The following is a 20634-nucleotide window of genomic DNA, read 5'->3' as shown; positions in this document are numbered from 1 at the left end:
CCAGCAGCACCCCAAATCCTCTCCCCAGGGCTGAACCCATCAATTCATCCCTAACCCTGGTGCAGAACCCGCACTTGGCCTCGTTGAACCGCCTGGAATTCCCATTCAAACACCCAGTCCAGGGATACTGGATCCCCTCAGGTCCTGGCAGGAATGTCAGGACACTGATTTGCTGGAGGAGAACAGGGCTCCCAAATTTCACATTTTGGTGTGTGTCACTGCCTCCAGACTGCTCTGCAGCACAGAGCACTCGTGTTTAATCAGAGGGACTGCAGGAAGTGTTCAGTAATTCCTCTTCTACCATGTCCTTTCCTGCTGGAGTTTATCCCCGGCCAGACAGCCTCTCGAGAGTGCTTCAATTTTACTTCAATATGCTGGAAATCAATGCTCACTAACAATTGGTTTTGTTTTGGTTTATTAATTTTTTTTTTTCCTGGAAGATAATCTGTTTACTCCAGATACTTTTTTTTTCCTTCCTTTCTTCCTTTTTCTGTGTCTGTTATGGCTGATTTCCACTTCTTCCCTCCTCTTGTGCCTCAGCAGGAAGGACAACAATTGGTGGCCTGGGAAATAAAAACCCCAAAGCCACTGRGTTGTGTTTGCACATCTGGAATTGGGGGTTGATTCTGCGCTGGGTTGAGGGGACAGGACTGATGGGGTGACAAACATTTGTCCTTTTGTTGTGACTGCCCAAGGAGGAGTTAAAATGTCCTGGAAATCTGGAAAGACTGGAGGGAAATCACTGTGTTCTGCCATGGAGTCAGATTTTGGCTGAGAATCGATATTTGGAGCAAGATTTGGACAGCTCAGGGGCTTCCAAGGATGTTGGRAAAACATGGAAGGAGCTGATCAGGGGGAAATCCTTTTTGTGCTTCACCTTCACATCCAACAGATCTTTGGGATCTGATATTTAATAAATCTTCTGAAGCCTTTTCACYCCAAGTTACAGCAGCTCTGGAAAGCCTTGGTGTGTAAATAAGGTTTTATTGTGGAAATATCAGAAACATCTCATAAAATAATCAGTAGGGGTTGGATGCTTCCAYGAAGGAACTTTCTGGTTCTAAAGTGTGATTTTTGAAGAGGTTTTGAACCAGATTTCCATCTGGCAGCTGCCTTGGCTGGTGCATTGGGAAACTTCAGCTCTGCATGTTAAAATACATTGAAAATGATGGTTCTCTTACAGGGTAGCAATAAGCACAAAAGTGACCTGGGGGTTGCTCTGGGAAGGTCTGTATTTATAATTTTTTCAGTTATTATTAGTCTGCAGTGCCTAACAAGGTTTCTGGTTCTGAGGTGACAAAATAATCTTGAATTTGTTTTTTCAATTCTTTGTTGACCATGAGTTTGTGGCAAAAGTGATCTGCGTTTGTCATGGTGAGAGCAGCACTTGGTCAGGGAAAGGAGAATTTTCATGAGAAAATGAGCCTGAGTTCCCTAATTCCACCTGGCAGAGGTGGGATTTGGGATTTGGAAATGCAGGAAGGATTCACTGGTAAGGCCTGATCTGTAGGGTGGGAATTTAGGGTGAATTTTAGGTGAAATCTAGGTGTTTTTGGGAAAGTTTGGGTTTGGGGTTTGGGAAACCTCTGGCCAAGTGGGAGTTAAAAACAGAACACAGACTGCAGTACCGATGGTCTTGGGCCTCATCCCCATTTCTTTCCCAAAATTTTAACAAAAATCAAAATATTACACAGCACCTTGTGCTGCTCCTCCCTGCCCCCTCTGTTATTTTAATACAGCAACTAAATATTTGTTATTAGCCTCCAACAGAGTTTAAATAAACCAGTGACAGGCTTTTCCTCAGAAATTTTTTCCAATCAACTATTTAAAAAAATTTCTTCTATTTTTGCAACTTTTAATGCAAAAAAAGAAAGTAGCCTATGAACACCCCCATGTAAAACTGACTCACGTTCTGGCTCAGGAGCCTCTTCCTTGCTGCGTGGACAATTTCCTACATTGCCCAAATCAAGCTTTAATGCTTTTTTTCTCACTTCTTATTTTGTTACTTTTTTTTTGGACAGCAAAATTTCTGGACATGACAGAAATCTGTTATTTTATTATAGTTGAGGATTGCAATCAACTATTTTGGGAACAGTGACTGCTAGGGAAAAAAAAATATAATTTGATTAATTTTAATTTGTCCTCCAGTCTTAAAAAATTATAGGTACTTTATCGACTGAGTAGGGTCAGGAAAAAGTACGAATATTTTGAGATGATTGTTGTTTTACAAGGTAGCAAAGATTAATTTCAGCTCAGCTCCTGTGAGGAAGAATGAGTGGAATTATGGAGATGTCAACCTTTGTGAACTGAAAAATGTCAAAGTGTAAGGAAGAGAATATTTTAGATGTTTAGTGAGAAAACGCTTTCCTTCACCTCCCTCCTCCAGCAAGTTGGTTTTTTGGCAAAAATAGGACCCAACATGTTTTGACTGAAATGGAAAAATTTCAGTCTGGTGAGAAGTTGTTGCGACACCTCCYGGGAGTTGCTGTTTGGAAACTCGGTGTCTCCAAGCTGTTCCCTCTCCAGTGGGATTCCCAGTTCCTGCTGTGTCCCACAGAACACCACAGCCCTCCCTTATGGGGTTGAGATTYTTGTATTCCCTGGGAAATGCAGTCTGGAAGGAATTTGGGACCGAACACCCGCTGTGCTCTGGTGCTTGGGATGAAAATATCACTGTTGTGTCATGGCAAGAAAGGAGCTGAGCTTCACCTTGGACATCAGRAGRRGTTTCTCCRTGGAAATGRTGGTCTGGAATGGGAATGGRCTKCCCAGGGAGTGRTGGAATTGCCATCCTTGGAGGTGTCCAGGGAATGATTGGATGTGGCACTCAGCACTCTGGGTTAGTTGACGAGGTGTTGGTCAAAGGTTGGACTCAWYCTTGRAGATCTCTTCTGGYMTTGATGAAWATAGTTTTTAATCAAGGGATAAARAAACTTGATCAGGTTGTTAATTTTTTCCTGCTCTCAGCTTTCCATTGCAAGAGGAAAATCTTGGTTTGGGTGTGAAGCATGTGGGTGGGGATGGTTCCTCAGAGCTCGGTGGTGTTTGCACAGTGGAGGTCTGACCTCAAGGAGTCCCTCTGAGAATTCATGGGAAGAAATCCCCCCGGAGATCTCATYCCATGATCCAAAGAGACATCCTTTGAAAAAGTTGCAGAGACCATGATCATAGAATTACTGAGGCTGGAAAACACSTCTAGGATGTGTCCAAAGATTTCCCCATAATGGGAAAATCTACCACTAAAAAATGTCTGTAAGTGTCACATGGTGTGGCTCCTCCTCCTCCACCACAGCTCTCAGATGGAGCTTTTTCCACTGGCAAACAGAATGAGGCTCTGTCATTTTTTGGGGATGGGATGTTGGTTGTGTGGGGTTGACAAAGATGGACCCAACCAATCCATGCAGCCTTTCCTCAGGGAGCAGAGCTGAGGGCACATCCCGATGTCACCTCCCTGCAGATGGCTCCTGGGGAGCAAGGGAAGCAAGGGCAGGATACAGTTTAGGAATGTTGTGTTGGTTTCCATGAGGATCACGGTGTGAAGGTGCAGCAGGAGCAGAGAGCCCAAAACCATGGCCTGGGGAGGCTGGGAGATCCCTCAGAGCTCAGATTTGAGGCTCATCCCTGAGGTTTGATGGGCGTAGCTCTTGGCTTTCCCAAGAAGCCACCAAAGCTGAGATCCTCGAACCACAGCCCCTTCAGTGGCCACGTTCACATGACCMCCYRGGAGGGGGAAATCCCGGAGCAGGGAGCAGCTCTGACCTTTTCTCTTGGTGCAGTGGTRGATCTGGCCGTGCTCCTGGGAGATGGGGAAGGGGTTRGCMGGAGGCAGCAGGTCCTGGGAGGTGCTGGACACCCCRTTYTYRCACTGGTACTGGGRGCCCAGGTTGGAGGAGGCAGACAGGACCCTGCTGAGATCCTGGGTGGAATTCAAGGGTTGGATGTCCTCTGAATCCCACCATGCATCCTGGATGGAATATCCAAGGGACAAACCTCTGTTTCCTCCCAGCCCATCCCTCCTTTATTCCTCACGCACAGCCCGGGCTTCAGCTCTAGGGTACAACCCCACCTTTGGAACGGGCTTTCCTTGGCAAAACCCCAGTGCCCAGGGCTTGGAAAGCTTTCATGGCCCAACCAGAGCCACATTTCTTTGGGTTTGAGCTCCTGGGTGAATTTCCCTCCCATTCCAGCTTGGTTGCTGATGTTTCTGGCAGCAGCCACAGCAGTGGTTTGGATGAAAGCTCCCTGCTGGGGTAGGTTTATGAAACTGCTGTTGTTGAATCTTGTAAATAAGTTTGGAGTTGTATGGCAATAGGTCCTCCCCGAGGGGTGGGACTGGAGGTTCAGGGCTCCTCCTCTCCGTGGAATGGCCAGGTGAGACTGTGGATGGGATTTAAGGAGCTGTCCTTGCTCCAGGACAATTGTTTGGGACAGGTGAGGTACAGGAGGRTACCTCGAAGGCAGCTTGGTCTGATGGTTATTGCCTAAAAGGAGGAACCTTGGGTTGGAATCAGCACTTTGTGGATGCTCTGAGCCTGGTAACAATTTGGGGTGCTGTGCTACCTGATTTTTATGTATTTTAGGAAGTTTTTGGGTTCAGGAGGAGGCTTGTAGCTCACCTGAAGTGTCTGAGATCCCCACTCAGCTCCAGTTGTCCCTGTAGAGCAGGAATCACCTTTGGGGTCACCAAACTGCCGATGTTCTTGGAGAAAAGTCTCCAAAAATACCATAGGGTTTTGAGGGGAGGGGATTTCCAGTCAGTGTTGGAAAAGCATCCCAACTTCACATCTGGGAGCAAAGGAAACAATGCAGGCTTTCCTTTAGGGCTCAGCCTCCCAGCCTGGCCCTGCTGTGCATTACATCTCAGTGATTTATTTATTTATTCCTCTTTTCTGAGCTTGTTTTGTGGTGCAGGGATCCCCCATTCAGGACAAGCAGGCTGACAGACTCCAGGGAAAAGGAATGGGGACAACCACCATAAAGGGGAAGAAAAAAGTAGACCTAAATATTTCATTCATTTCCAAGTGAGCTTGGCRGAAATGAGGTTTTTATTTGTATGTGCACAACCACAAATCCATTATAAATAGTACACAGTTTACAAATGCTACAATATGTAAATAGWAATCTTGATTAGTTTGCTGAAACTGATAAAATAAATAGATGAAATGTATCTATTGTATGTATGGGTATGAAATAGTGGCAGTGGTGGAAAAGGCATGGATTTAAAGGGAATGGTACTAAAGAGAATGAGTGCTGCATGGATAAAGTGTGACGGGGCTGCAGCCTCCTGGGAGGGATGTCTGCATTTCCCTGAAAGCCTAAACAAACTCCACGACACTAATGYGCTGCCTTCACTCATTAATCCTCTGATCTATTTATTAATTGATTGCTTTGCTGACTTGTTCTCTTTGTTTGTTTTGTTTTGTTTCGTTTCTTTGCCCGCAGCAAAGAGTACCCGGTTGTTCCCAGGAGCACAGTGAGACAAAAAGTGTCCTCGAACCACAGCCCCTTCAGCGGCGAGAGCAGGGTCCTGTCTGCCTCCTCCAACCTGGGCTCCCAGTACCAGTGYRARAAYGGGGTGTCCAGCACCTCCCAGGACCTGCTGCCTCCTGCCAACCCCTACCCCATCTCCCAGGAGCACGGCCAGATCTACCACTGCACCAAGAGAAAAGGTCAGAGCTGCTCCCTGCTCCGGGATTTCCCCCTCCYAAYGTGACARTCAGCRTCATTTCCTGATGTTYCMCTTTGCCCTCARGTTGGGCAGYCCCAGGGATAAYAGCTTTGGTGGGCAGAAAAACATCAAAGTGAAAGAAAGAGAATATTTTAACTATTCAGTGAGAAAATACTTTCCTTTGTCTACCTCTTCCAGTAGTTGGCTTTTGGGCAAAAATAGCRCCCAACAAGTGATGCTGGAGGACGAGTGAGGAATGAGGGTTGTGGGCACCTCTCACCTAAAATGCCATCTCTGCCAGGCTGGGAATGAGCTGTTTGGAGGGCTGGTGCCTTTCACCCACGGTGAATCCACATTTGGAGAGATAACTGGTGCTGGAGATAAAGATGACTTATCTGCCGCCCCTCAGACAGGGTTAATCTCCCAGTGGAGATACCCTGACAGTTTGCATTTTGCCCTGTTTTCTGCCCAGGGCTGTCTCACAGTTGGCTGGGGGACAGTTTTCTATCTGCAGAAACGCTCCAGCTGATGCAGGGTGCCTGGGATTGAAACCCGTGATTTCTGTGTTCCTTCCCTTCTGCTGCCACTGAGCTGCTGTAGGGATCAAACTGTGATTCCCAGCGRCTGTTCCGCTCATCCTGGCCTGAAAAGCCTCCTGATAGCTCGGGATAATTGTTTTGGGCAGGAGCGAGCAGTTTGTGGTTTCTCCCTTCCTCTCCCAGAGCAACAGGAATGCTGAGACGCAGCACCACTTGTAGGACTGAGATAGCAAAAGGTTTAATYGGTTTTAATTTTACACGAGACATTTGGGGAAAAAAATGGGATTTACAGAGTTGGGAGCAACCAGGGGTGGTCAGGAGTTGGTCTCTGCCAATCCCATTCCCTCTCTCAGGAGTTAGTCCATGGAAAAGCTACCAGAAGGCAGCAAACACTGAGTGCACCAGGAATTTCTCCCCACAACAGATCCCTTCCCGCTTCCCTGCACAGTCCTATCAGTCAGACAGGTCATTATTTTTAGCAACATAACCCCTGGAGCCCTGGGATGTGCAGACACAAGGTAGGGGACGCTGGGAATTGTTGGCAGAGGAGGCAGGAGGGTACTGAAATCTCTCCTGTGCCCTTGGAGAATCCCCCAAACGTTGTAGGAATGCGTGTGCTGTGTACAGGTCTAAGTGCAAAGTGAAAAAAAAAGCTGAGAAATCCTAATATTTTCCTGGGAATGAGGCAAACAGTGAAAAACAATTTACCATGGCGTTTTTGGAGGGGTATTTTTGCCCYCTCCAGGTAACTGCGCACGTAGAATGTGTCAGAGCTGGGACTGGAAATGGGGATGAGCTGGCTGTGAGGCAGGGAATAAAGAGAAGGGAATCAGGAAAAAGGGAATAAGGAAAAAGGAAATCAGGAGACGGGAGTCAGGAGAAGGGAATCAGGAAAAGGGAATAAGGAAAAAGGAATCAGGAGAAGAGAAGGGAATAAGGAAAAAGGGAATCAGGAGAAGGGAATAAGGAAAAAGGGAATCAGGAGAAGAGAAGGGAATAAGGAAAAAGGGAATTGGGAAAAAGGGAATCAGGAGAAGGGAACCAGGAGAAGGGAATAAGGAAAAAGGGAATCAGGAGAAGGGAATCAGAAGAAGGGAATCAGGAGATGCAATGGCCTCCCAAAGCATCCCCAGGTCAGGGATGGGGTGTGGAGCCTGTCTGCCCCCTGTCCTGCTGTGGGTGTGAGGTGCTGGGGTGCCACCAAACCCCACTGCTGGTGATGGAAGGTCCCAGCCTGGTCCTCCTCCGTGCTGGGAGCTCCTGGGAGCTGAGCTTTCACCTCTGCTCTCCCCCCTTAGCCAAACCTAACCCAAACAAGCTGGCCCGAATGGCTGGACCTCTTGGGACCATCCCCGACTGCGGCGTGTCCCTGCCCCGCGGGGCAATTCATCATTCGCCCCCGCGCTGGAAGGCGATAAGGAATCGACAGAGGTTTCCTTCCAGTTTTGGGATTCCCGCTAAGTGCTGTCTCCATGGGTGGTTTCCCTCAATCCCCCAATTATCTCACTTCCTCTTATTGTCACAAAAGACACGACTATCTGCCCTGGAATAAAGCTCTCCCCGGCCCCTCTTGGCCGGCGTGGCCCTCGCCACAGCGCAGGGGACGGGCCAGGGGAGGCGGTGKCTGCAGGGCTGATGGCCCCGCGTTATCTCGCCCATGGCTGGAGTGGCACAAGCAGTTAAGGGCCTTTTATCAAAGCCGCCAAACGCTTTAATCAAAGAGGAGCAGCGTCCTGCCCGATACCGGCGGCTTCTCGGGCGTCCCGGAGCCTCTGCTCCGCTCCCTGCGCCTTTTTCTCTCCCCTCCCCGTGCCTTTGGTAAATGGAAAACAGCCACCAGGGCTTAGAGGAAAAGGAACACAAAGTTAATGGGAACCAGAGAGGCGGCCTGAGCTGCCAAGCAGCTCTTTTTGCTAAGTGAAATTAATTAAAAGGAAAAAAAATAAAATGAAGTCACTGGAGATGAGCAATTCGGTTTGGATAAATCAAAGCGTAATCCAAGGTCTCATGTCACTGAGCATGGCACTTCCTTCCAGCACCAGCAAGGATCTTTGCTGGACGTGGGAATTAATCCAATGTATAATATTCCTCTTTATTTGCTGTTCCAGCCTCATTTCTGAGTTCTCCCTCATAGCTCTCCTGCTTTCTCACATTTCTGCATAACTGCTGTCAAACCCCACCAGCTCAGAAAACCCAAAAGCAAGAGTGTGTTTGCTCCTATTGCCCCTCTGTCTGCTCTCTGCTTTGGGAATCCCATTGTTTGTGCTGGATTATCCACTCCCCAGGCACTGACTCCTCCTCAGGCAGTTTGGGATTTATCCCAAGTGGATTATTTCCTTTCCCAAGGCCGTGGTTAGGGATAAGTGTTCTCAGGGCAGAGGGCAGGGCAGCCGGGTTTGACACCAGCTGCTGTCTGCATCTYCCAGGGTGAATTCCACCAGTTTTCCAAGACTGGCTCCTTCCAGCTTTGACATCTCCCGATGTTTCTCTGCCTCCTTTTTAATCAGGGTCAAGCCTGGGTTTAGGCTCAGTTAGCATCAGATCTGTGTTCCCACAGCCTGGAGGAACCTTATCCAACYTCTGCTTTCCTGGTGACCTAGGACAAGGATTATTCTCTGCGGTTCCAGTGTTGTCCTAGCTGTCAAGGCAAGATGGATTCACRGTGGAGATGTGATATGGGATCACATTAGGGGAGAGCAGCAGGGCTGCCAGGGGCTGTTATCTCCCAAGGCCCCTCTGCTGCAGGGAGGTGAGGCTCTCCTGGCTGAGGAAGGAAGGAAGGACGGACACATCCCAGAGCTCCCAGCCTGCCCATTCCTGGGCACAGCATCGGGAATGACCCCGGGGTGCTGCAATGGGGTCACTGTTCCATCTTTCCTTGTACCTCAGTCCCACTCTGGGATTGCTGATGGCATATGGCAGATTCCCTGGACCTGAGAGAATGGACTGACTCCAATCCTGCATCTTACCAAGGAGTGGCCTCAGTTCTTGATGGAGATTTTTAGGCTGAAACAAACAGCTCTTGGAGCTTTGTCTTTTTTTCTGGTTGTTTTCCACCTCTCCCATTGTTGTGTTTGGAGAAACCCAAAAGGTCTCACCAGCARGCAGCTGGGTTTGTGTCTCTCATTCAGCCCCACATCCCAGTTAGGACACTGGGGCTTGTTTTCCCTTGTATTATCCTGTTTCTCAGACATCCTGTGGACTAAAGTCATCCTGCTAAACCTCTGCTCCCTCCCAGCCTTTCACAATCCCAACCACTTGGCAGATTTYGGGGATGCCTGCGATGCTGAACAGGAGGCAACTGGAACAGCCTCTCCCTGGGGAGGTTATAAAAGTTGTCACGKTGGCTCTTTGAGGGAGAAGAGGGATGTGGCAGAATCCACCGGCTCCAACCAGCGAGGACCAGGTCCTTGAGCCCTCTAACATGGCCATAACACTGAGAAGGATTTATCTCCTCTCCTTCCTGCTCTGCTGAGCTCGGTGCAGGTACAGGGATGCCTTTCCACCTTCTCCTCAGGARCAGGCACCTCTTTGTTGACTGAATTGACTTCTCCCACCTCCCACCCAGCTTTGTTTTCCCACCCCAAGGATCTGTAGGACAAAATTCAGTCATGGGATGTCTCCTTGAAGGATGGGGTGCTCATCCTGCCGATGTCTGGAGATGCAGTGGGTTGGCTGTGGTTCAGCTGCAGGATTTTGAAGGGTTGGCTGTGGGACCCTCAGGGTGAGGAAGGGATTCCTGCATGGTGAGGAGCTGTTCAGGGGGCTGAGGTGCACCCAGCCTTTGCCACGTTGTGGTGGCATTGTGGTGGYAGCAGCTTCATGTTCTTAAAAAGGAAAGGCTGAGGGAGCTGGGCCAGTCTTGACTGGGAGGGGACCCCAGCACTGTCAGGGAGGGGCCAGAGGAGATGCCAGGCTCTGCTCCACCAGTCCCAGCAATGAGAAAACGGGCAGGAATGGATCCCCACGAAATTCCACCTGAACATGAGCAAGAACTTCACTGTGCAGTGACTGAGCATGGGCCAGGTTACCCAGGAATGCTGWGGAGTCTCCTCAGTGGAGATATTCYAGAATTTTCTGKACACAGTCCTGTGCCATGTGCTCTGGGATGGCACTGCTGGARCAGGGATAACCCAGTGTGGTCCCTTCCAGCCTGACCCATCCTGTGATCCCACTCTCCCATCAGAGRTGCCCCCTGTGCCTCTGCAGGTGGCAATTGCTGCCTCTGGAACAGATTCCAGCTTTTGGGGTTGGATTTTCCCTGCCCCACAGCCCTTTATGTTGTGTTCCCCTAAAACCCAACACAGCCATATCACAAACAGTGGGATAACTGGAAGGACTGGTGCTTCTTAGGCTCCACATCCTAGGATTTAGGACTTATCTGCCCTTTGGAGAGGTTCATTTTGATTGAATCCATCTTGTTCTTTTCTTCTTGGACAACCTTTGTCACTCTTTGGACAGCCTTTGTCACCCTGGTGTCAGCTCTTCAGACTGGTGCCAGATCCATGCTGGAATCCAGACTGGATAAAACAACAGTCAGTGATAATCACCCATTGTGTCTCTGTCACAAAGTCGGGATGAGCCTCCTGTAATGCCCTGGAATTGTGGGTGAGCTCTGGAAACCAAACCCACTCTTCATTGTRTTCCATCCCRGRGAGCTGAGTGTCAGGAATGRGAAARGAGCTCTCCTGATTTACACCAGGGGGACAGGAGGGCCCAGTGCACCCTGAATTCCAGAGCCTTTCYGWGTTTGCAWTTCATTCTACACAGCCCTAATCTTGGAATTGGGGAAATTCCATTTWAAAAGCCATTTGTGTGGTATTTACAAGCCAGCTGGAAGTAGTAAATACCGGAAATCTTGGAAAYGCTCTCGCTCCTTCATTAGATAGATCATCAAATTCCTTGTGAGGAAGCCAGTTTCCACCCCATTCTTCAGGCTCCGTTTTCCTTGGATTTGCTTCGGAGCAGCTTCTGCCGGGTGCTGGCAGCTTCCCCYGCTTGGCAGAGCCTCCTGCTTTTGGCTTGTGCAGGATCAAGGGGCTGGTCCTGAGAGCTGATCACCAGCCTTGGCTCCCAGGAATAGCAACAACCATGGAGGATGGACAGGATATATGGCAGGATGGGCAGGATGACTCTCAGGATGGGCAGGATATATCCCAGGATGGGCAGGATATATCCCAGGATGGGCAGGATAACTCCCAGTATGGCCAGGGTAACTCTCAGGTTGACAAGGATAACTTTCTGGATGGCCAACATAACTCTCAGGATGGGCAGGATGACTCTGAGGATGTCCAGGATAACTCCCAGGATGGGCAGGATAACTCTCAGGGTGGCCAGGGTAACTCTCAGGATGGCCAGGACATCTCCCAGGATTACAGGGTAACTCAGGATGGCAAGGATAACTCCCAGGATGACCAGGATAACTCTCAGGATGGCAAGGATAACTCCCAGGATGGCCAGGGTAACTCTCAGGATGGCAGGGATAACTCTGAGGATGGCCAGGGTAACTCTCAGGATGGCCAGGACAGCTCTCAGGATGGCCAGGGAAACTCTCAGGATGGCCAGGACATCTCCCAGGATTACAGGGTAACTGAGGATGGCAAGGATAACTCCCAGGATGACCAGGGTAACTCTCAGGATGGCCAGGACAGCTCTCAGGATGGGCATGATAACTCTCAGGATGGCCAGGAAATGTCCCAGGATAGCCAGGACATCTCCCAGAACGGCCAACAACTCCCCCAAGGGCTCAGTGGCACCTGGAAAAGGGCAAGGAGCTGCTATCAAGGAACCAAACTCAAGAACCCACCCCTCTGTACTGCTTTCAGTGAAGTTAAGGAGCTAACAGGACCTTTAGGGTCAGGATTATGGCCTTGGAATGGGGTCCAAGCTCCAGAGCCCRTGAGGATGAGTTTAAACTGCAGCCTTTGGCAATGCTGAGAGAGATCTGTTTGTTTTGTGTTCCTTTTGGCATTGAAGGTGTCCCCTTCCCACCCCTAAATTTGCTCCATCTCCCCTGGGGTTAGGGCAGGCTGGGATCATTTGTTAGTGCCCACGTCCTGTTTGGAGATGGAACAAGATCCTTACACATCTCAAAATCCCTTTCTGCATAAAACATCAGCAAGCCTGGCTCTAGAGGGACCAGCACAGTGATCCTGAGAGCTTAGAGAAGGCACCTATGGGGTTTGATCCTGAGATCCTACAGAAGGCACGTGTGGGGTTTGATACTGATATCTTACAGAAGGCATCTATGGGGTTTCATCCTGAGATTCTACAGAAGGCACCTATGGGGTTTGATACTGAGATCTTACAGAGGCACCTATGGGGTTTGATCCTGAGATCCTACAGAGGGCACCTATGGGATTTTATCCTGAGATCCTACAGAAGGACAGAGGGCACTTTCTATGGAGTTTGATCCTGAGATCTTACAGAAAGACAGAGGGCACCTATGGGGTTTGCAGTGAAATCCTGGCTGGTTTTGTTTTTGCCTCTTGACCTGTGACGGATTCTGGAAGCAGTTCCATGGCACTGCAGCTCTGCCTGGCTGGGCAGTGGCAGGCAGCAAAAAGTCTGGGCTAAATGGAAAAATCAGCAAGCTCAGGTCGTGAGTCAGGCAGCTCCACACAGCAGGAAAACAGAGTTTGACTGGTTTGTGTTGTAGATTAAAAAAAATCAAAATAAAATAAACAGTCAAACCCCAAGCCAATGATTTCTGGGGCCAGCAGAGCGATGCGGTTTGATGCTGAAAACTTTATTAGCAGAACAATGCTGCATTTTACAAGACATTGTTTTTCCACCCCAGTGTTCTTATTACCCAGCGGTGGGTTAGGAATCCCAAATTTTTACACCATGAGAGCTCCAGCTCAGGCTGTTCTTCCAGATGTCCCTCCTGTCATGGAGCTGGGATCAGGGAGGGGTTTGTGCTTTCAGGGGACTCCCTCCTCTCCACAGCTCCTACAAAAACTGGACCTGGGCAGCATTGAGGAGGGTGACACATTCCTACATCTCCCCACTTCTTGTTCCAGCTGTTTTAAAAAATGGCATGGAATTGTTTATTTTATTATTTTGTTKTTGTTTATTATTTATGATCCTTGTTTATCCCATCCTGCTGCCCACCCCAATTTACAGCGAAGGCAGAAGAGGAAGAGGAGTTGATTATCAGAGCTCAGAGCCAGGCTCTGATGCTGTTAGGAAGAAAGAATGGAATGGGATTATGCCTTTCCAACTGAATTTATGTTTTCACAAAACCAAAGGCCACTCTGRGGGATGTCCCTGTGCTGTGTCCCTCAGTACCTRCTGTTTGTGGGATTGTTGGATGAGCATCAGCACTTYCAGCTGGACTTGGAAGACCCCTGGRTGGGAAAACCGGGATATTTTTCYATGYAGAGAGGGTGTAGCTTGCAGGAGAGCCCTCACGCTTATTCAGAGCATTAAGGTGTTTTAGAAGAGCWTTAAGGTGTTTTAGAAGAGCTTTAAGGTGTTTTAGAAGAAACAAAAGATGCCTGCACTCCCCACCTGCACCTCCTGGAGGAGGGACATGATCATTCTCCCTGGAACAGCCCGGCAGCAGCACCTGTGCCTCGTGTGGGGCAGCTCTCAATCCTCCTCTCCCTGAAACTGGAGGGTTTTTTTAAATCAACTTTGTATTTCGGGGGTGAAAAAAATTACACCTCAAAACATGTAGGGTTGAGAAAAATTGTTAAGGGTAAATTTTTTTCAAATTTCTTCCAAATCTGACCCCTGGAGGGCTCTAACCGAGTGGGATGTTGTCTTGCCCGCACAGAAATCTTGTTTTTGAAGCAGCAGCAAAGTTAATCCTTGTCAGAACAAGCTCCCCTTCCCTTGCCACGCTGTCCTTAAAATCTCTCRGTGAAGCGCTCATCCCTGGGAATTTTGCCATCCATTCCAGCAGAGCTGGATTTCATTTGATGACCCTGCAAATGAATAAATAAGTGCACATTCATGTATTCATTTGCCTTCTCCCTGGAGATTTCACCTAAATTGTTGATCTCCTTCCGTCTGCCGGCTTGGGATGCTGCAGGAAACAAAGGGCTCTGCAAGATGTGCCTTGTTGTTTCTAGCTGTGAAATTTACTTTTCTCCTTTGTTCCCCTTGGCTCCAGCACRCAGCTCTGGGTGAATTTATGTGCCCATAACCCTGGGTGGATTTATGTGCCCAGCTGCCTTGGCACAGGCATCTCCAAATCTGATTGTCCCCACTGCACCATGGCTGGCTCTCTCCTGGGAGGGTTTTTATTGCGATTTCAGTTTTTGCCTCTTTTTATGGCAGAAAGGAGTCATCATAAAGGATTTGAGTTGGCAGCAGCAGCTCTGATCCTCCTGGCTGGCAGTGGGGTGTCCTCTTAGGTCATAGGCAGATGCAATTCCTCAGGTGAAAGAGGCAGCAGGACGGAGATGGGGGAAGAAGCAGGAAGAGTGAGCAGGGGATAGAACCAAGCAGGATAAACCTCAGAACCCCTCCAACCTCCTGATTTCCCTCCCAGAGCTCCTGGCTGATCCCTTCCCCACTCCAGCAGAGAGGGCCATGCACAAGGCTTGTTTTCCACAGGGTAGACTGAGATAAATTCCAAGGAATTCCAAGGAAACACTGGGGATTTGCTCCGAGATAACGCCAGCAATGATGTTTGGAGATGCAATGGGTTGGCCGAGGTTCAGCTGCAGCTGGAGGGGTTGGGATACTCAGTATGAGGAAGGGACTCCCTGCAGGGTGAAGGGTTGCTCAGGGGTCTCGGGTGTGCCCAGTTTTTGTCACATTGTTGTGGCACAGTTGTGGCGAGCAGGATGAGCGCGGGCAGCGACGTTCAGCCGTGGGTCCATCCTCCTTGGCACCTACCAGGCCTTTTCTCTCCCAACAGACGAGGACTGTCCCTCCACCGAGCACCCCTACAAGAAACCCTACATGGAAACATCGCCAGCAGACGAGGACCCTTTCTACAGGCCCAGCTACCCTCAGCAGCAGCAGCAGCAGCCRCAGCAGCCGCAGCCAGGCCTGGGWGCAGCCTACAGGACTGAGTCGGCKCAGCGCCAGGCCTGCATGTACGCCAGTGCTGCAGCACCCGCCGAGCCCGTGCCAGGCCTGGAGGACATGAGCTGTAACGCCTGGCCCGCCGTGCCCCCCTACAGCAGCTGCACCGTGCCCGCCATGCAGCCCATGGACAGGTTACCCTACCAGCATTTCTCGGCCCACTTCGCCTCGGGCCCGCTGGTGCCGCGCCTGGGCAGCGTGGCCAACCACACGTCGCCCCAAATCGGCGACACCCACGGCATGTTCCAGCACCAAAGCTCCCACCAGCCCATCGTGCGGCAGTGTGGACCTCAAACGGGCATCCAGTCCCCTCCCAGCAGCCTGCAGCCGGCAGAGTTCCTCTACTCGCACGGCGTGCCCCGAACCCTGTCGCCACACCAGTACCACTCGGTGCACGGCGTGGGCATGGTGCCAGAGTGGAGTGAGAACAGCTAACCGGCCAGCACCACGGGATAACCCGGCAAACGGGACAAGGAAAAGGAAAAGGACCCCCCCATGGCTGATAACAAAGCGTTTTGTGAGACTCCTGGAAGGGAATGTTCACCCGCGGCRCTCGGACTGAAACCACGGCCTCGGTGGGACTCGCCCCGACCCCTCTTTGGTTTTCTTTGGTTTCAAAAGCAAAGCCCAGAGCCCGGCACACTTCTCCCCCTCCACGGTCCCCTCCAGTTTGTGTTGCTGCCACCACCCTCATTCCCCCCCTGCCCTCCTGCTCTTTTTGTTCTCCAAGGGACACCAAACTCCTGCTGCCTTTCTCACCATGGTCAGAATGCTTGAACGAGAACAATTAGGATGTTTCTTTTTTTTTTTTTTGTGGTGTTGATGTTGACGATGCTATATAATAAATAATAATATATATTTTTTTTCTTTCCATTTTCTCAGAAAAAATTAGAAAGAAAAAGACACCAGCCCCTTTTACTAAGAGTGGATTTTGGAGTGGTGTTTCTTTTTTTTTTTTTTTTAAATTGGTGTTATCTTTGTTACTCTTCAACACAAAGAGGTACTGAGAACCCCCAAATAAATAAATCCAGTACCTGCCTGGCCCAGGCATTGCACCAAGAGTGAAATTGCTCCCACAGGGAGCTGTTTCCCTACAAATTCCCCAAAATTCTCTGCAGGAACCATCCCCTAAACCATCCCCTCATCTCCTTTCCCACTTGTCATTCTCTCATTCCTCTTCCCTTCCCATTTCCTGCTCTTTCCTGGTCCCTCAGCTGTCTCTGACGGAAGTGTGGGGTTATTTCCAAGCCTGCAAACATCCCCAGCTTGACTCCTGCTGGATTTTTAGCGGCGTGTGGAAAGCYAGGCTCTGAGCCAGCTGGAGAGGGGGGAGAGGATGCAGCACTGAGAGGAAAAAGTTTGCTCGTAAAAATGACGATGAGGTTTGTTTGCAATCCTGGGCTTTTATTTTCTCCTCTCCAGAAGCAAAAGAAAAAAAATAAAAAAGGTATCAGTGTGGATATGTGAAGTGAGCTGTTCAATAAATGTGTTTAAAAGGGGCAGAAAATGATCATGAGAGGCTGGGAGTGGTGGAGGCAAAAAGAGAAGGAAAAGAAAAAAGTCGTGCAAGGAAAAATGTCTACTGCAGAACCTTTCAGGTGTAAAATTTCCTGGTCCTATTTATTTATACGTGGGAGTTCCAATAACTCCCAGGATGTCACAAAAGCAGCTGATTCCAAGAGGTTCAAAGTTTTATTGAAATGGAAGTTTGCTTTCTTTTCTTCTTTTTTTTTTTTTTTTCTCTCCAAGCTGTGCACACTCTATATAATTTACATATATTTTTAATTAAAAGTAATTCTAATGAACCAAAGAGGTATACCTGCGTGTGAGCCGCTGGGAATGGGGGTGGGAATGTGTGGGAATGATGATTTGGGAGGGAATATCGACAGGTATCCCGAGCCGTGGGGCCAAGGAGAAAAAATAATCCCTACCTAGCTACAATATCCCATTTTTGTGCCAATTTATGGCTGATAAATCCCACACAATCTCCACGGCAAGGGAGTGCTTCTGCTTTTCCCCAAGTAGTCCAAAACAACACAAGGAGCTGTCAATCTCTGAGATTTTGTGCTCTGAAGAGMCTTTGATTTCTTTGATTTCTTTTCTTATGGATTTATTTCTTAGCCAAGAATAATAATGCTGATGATAACAATAAACAGCAAAATTAGGGGGAAAATTACATTTGTCAGTGGAAAAATCAGATAAAAGAAAATTCTCCCTGTTGGGAGTTAAACTGGCAATTGTTCCCTGGGAGGGTGGGCAGGCCCTGGCACAGGGTGCCCAGWGAAGCTGTGGCTGCYCCTGGATCCCTGRCAGTGCCCAAGGCCAGGCTGGACATTGGGGCTGGGAGCAGCCTGGGACAGTGRGAGGTGTCCCTGCCATGGCAGGGGTGGCAYTGGATGSGTTTAAKGTCCCTTCAACCCAAACCATTCCACAATTCCCTAACAAGAGGCCATGAAACTCGAGGAAAACCATCCCAAACCCATCCTYGGGTGGTTTTCATAAACCCCACTGAGGGTGCTGGGGGTGGGAGGATTTTGATGCCCTGAGAGGCACAGAGAGCTCTTTGTCTGCCCCATCACTCGCTCCAATTTCAAATCTCACCAGCCATGATTCCAGCTGCGTTTGGGAGGTGACTTTTCCCCACCAGCAGCCCCCAAAMCTACACTGGGGAAGTTTTTCCTACAGCCAGGGACGCTTAGAAGGGACAAAGTCACCCCTGAGCTGCTCACGCTGCTCCCAGGACAGAGCCAACCTCCCAGAATTTTCTGTTGTGCCTCGAAGGCTGAGGGGRAAAAAAAATTATCCTAAAGCCTCAGGATTCTTGTCCATAAATCCAGCCCACAATACCATAGATTTAACAGCGCTGCCAACTCTGACAATTTTATGATGGGTCTCATGTGATTTGCAAAAGTGTGGTTGAAGTTTTTTCTCTTCAAATTTCSAGTTCCTGGAGACCAGTGAATATATGAGGCTCTCAAAGGATTTGGACTCTTTTGCCCACTGCCCTGTTTTTGATTTTTTGTTTGATTTTAGAATATTCTGTAAAGCTGGCAATTGTACTGGAGACAAAAGTGAGGCAGAAAAAAACAGATGGCTTGTGGAGGTGAGACTAGAACTCATCACAGGGCAAAAATTATTTTGTTTTGGTTTTTTTTTTAATTTGTTTATTTGCTTGGTTTTTTATTTTTCTCTGGGAAAGTGAATGCCTTTTCTTTTTTTTTTTTTTCTTTGAATAATAAAAAAGTCCAAGTTTGAAGTGAATAGCAAAACTTTAGAGAGTGGCTTGAATAAATTCCCACCCCCAAAGAGGAGCAATACTTTGTTCCTATGTGGTTTTAGTCCTTCGAAATTTCAAAGGAAATTTTTAAAGCTGAAGTCATTTCAGAAGGACGCGTTTCACTTGGAACCCATCACACCCAGTGGCTCCAAAATCTCCTACTTCCCTTTTTTTTGGCTGAAACAAATCCTTCAGCCTCAGTGCACGGTTCTGATTGTGGGGTTTGGAGGTTTTGTCCTGCACATGCGAGGACTCAGCTACGGAAAAGATTAAAAATGTTCACGAGACAAATAAAAGTGAGAAATAAAGGTTTAAACAGCTTCCACAGTCCCTCAGAAGGGCTGGCTGAGCATCCTGGCTCACACTTCTCCTGGGAACACTTGGGAAAAGCTCCTGAGTGCCCATCAGCCATCTGAGGGCTCTGCAGGTGCCTGCATTAGCCAGCAGCAGCTGGAGACAATCCCAWAACTTCCCATTTGCACCTGGATGAACCCTCCCACTTGGGGATCAGCCATCCCCTTTAGAGATTTTCCATTTTTTTCAGGATCCATCTGAGCAGCAGCTCTGCTTTCCAGTGTGTTCCTCCCTGAACGTGGTGTCCCATCCCATCATCCCAGTATTTAACAGGTGTAATTATTCCAAACCTTTGTGCCACACTGATCCTTGAGGGTTGCTCCTTGTAGCCAACCTCCACCTGGAATTTTGGCTGCTGAAAATCCCCCTTGGCATCGGATGGCCCAGACAATTTCCCACCCACTCTGGTGTCTGTTTTCGCAGTCCCTACCTCATTAATTCGGATTTGGAGTCCACTGTCAAAGGCAGGTCCTGATGTTCCTCACAAACACTGGGCAGTGCCCCAACATTTCCCATCTCTGGGGTGTCCCTGTGCAACTTCTTCATCAGAGATTTTAATTAGAAAAAACGAACACCCAGGATGGCTTTTGTGSGGCACAAACCTGGGGACAGCAAACCCGGCTGAACCTGGTTGGAAAGCTGAGCAGAAGGATGAGTTTGGGGCTGTTCCAAGAGGGAAGGAGTGGCAATTCCAGGCTTGGAGAGCTTTTAATTGAAGGCAGGGATGGTCTGTGATTTTGGGATAGTCTGGAGGTGCTCAGGGGGTCAGGAGAAGTGAGGGTGGCTCTGCACTGACACTTTGCCAGCCTGGCTGAGTGACAGGCACCAATATTGACATTGGGGGGTGATGTCAAGCCCAGCCTGGCAGTGACTGCAGGGAGCAAATAAAAACTCTATTTTGGGACATTTCCAAGTGTCCTGAGCTGGGGCTGTGGAGCAAAGCAGGGAGGCAGCACCACCTCGTAACTGCAGCTTGGGGCAACCTCGCACYGCTGGGTGAGCTTGGAAACCTCCAGAAACCCTTGGCAAAGGAAATTCAACACCACTGTTGGCTCAGTGTGGGTGCTGGTGCTTTTTGGGTGTTTAACCAGCACCAAACTCTGCTTTTAGTCTCGTATGACATAATTTCTCACCTCACAAAAGAGCAGTTGTTTCCCCTCCGTTTTTAACCAAGTCATCTGAAACAATAAAGAATATTTTTATGTAAAAYATCTCCTAGAAGAGGAAGCATCAGACATGCCCAATTTTTGGCATTAAATATTGCAGCTGTCCATCCCAGCATCCCAAAAGTTCCTCAGCTGTAAATAGTATTTAAAGAAGAGATGAAACTTGGGAAAGCCAGGAATCAAAAGGGTCAACTCCTTCCTGGTTATGTCATAGCAAATTAATAATAATAATAATAATAATAATAATAATAATAATAATAATAATAATAATAATAATAATGATCTCAAGTATTTCCCCTCTGTCTTCTCCCAGACACTGTGGTTCAGGCTGTGGCAGTCCCTGAAGGTTCTGACCCATAAGGAAGGGAGCTCTGGGTCTGAGCAGAATTATCGACCGTCCCAGGGCATTCCTGAGCCTGACAGGGGATTATTTTCCAAGTTGCTTTGCTTGGATTTTAATTCTGTTGACACAGCTGTTAATGAAGTACAGGAAAGTGAGATGTCATTTCTCACCTGGTTGAGGCAGATTTTAGGGGTTTTTTTTAAACTTTATCAGATATTGATGGATGGGGAAGACCCCCTTGGATC

At 48.6% G+C, this 20634-nt stretch overlaps 1 protein-coding gene across 1 annotated transcript in view; it reads left to right on the top strand.

Annotated features, from left to right (window-relative positions):
• The window catches only part of TBX5 (T-box transcription factor 5), a 40157-nt gene extending 24419 nt beyond the window's left edge, over positions 1–15738 (top strand). Inside the window, exons 8-9 of the mRNA XM_057374224.1 lie at positions 5443–5669; positions 15080–15738. Of these exons, the coding sequence (XP_057230207.1) occupies positions 5443–5669; positions 15080–15684 (832 nt within the window). The 3' untranslated portion in view covers positions 15685–15738. The remainder of the gene's footprint in view (positions 1–5442; positions 5670–15079) is intronic.
• The last annotated feature ends 4896 nt before the right edge of the window (positions 15739–20634 follow it).

The sequence above is a fragment of the Malurus melanocephalus genome, unplaced genomic scaffold (genome assembly GCF_030028575.1).
Source record: "Malurus melanocephalus ecotype Western Australia unplaced genomic scaffold, MMel_1.1 scaffold_219, whole genome shotgun sequence".
Taxonomy (NCBI): Eukaryota; Metazoa; Chordata; class Aves; order Passeriformes; family Maluridae; genus Malurus; species Malurus melanocephalus.
This window is presented reverse-complemented; position numbering and strand designations above follow the sequence as displayed.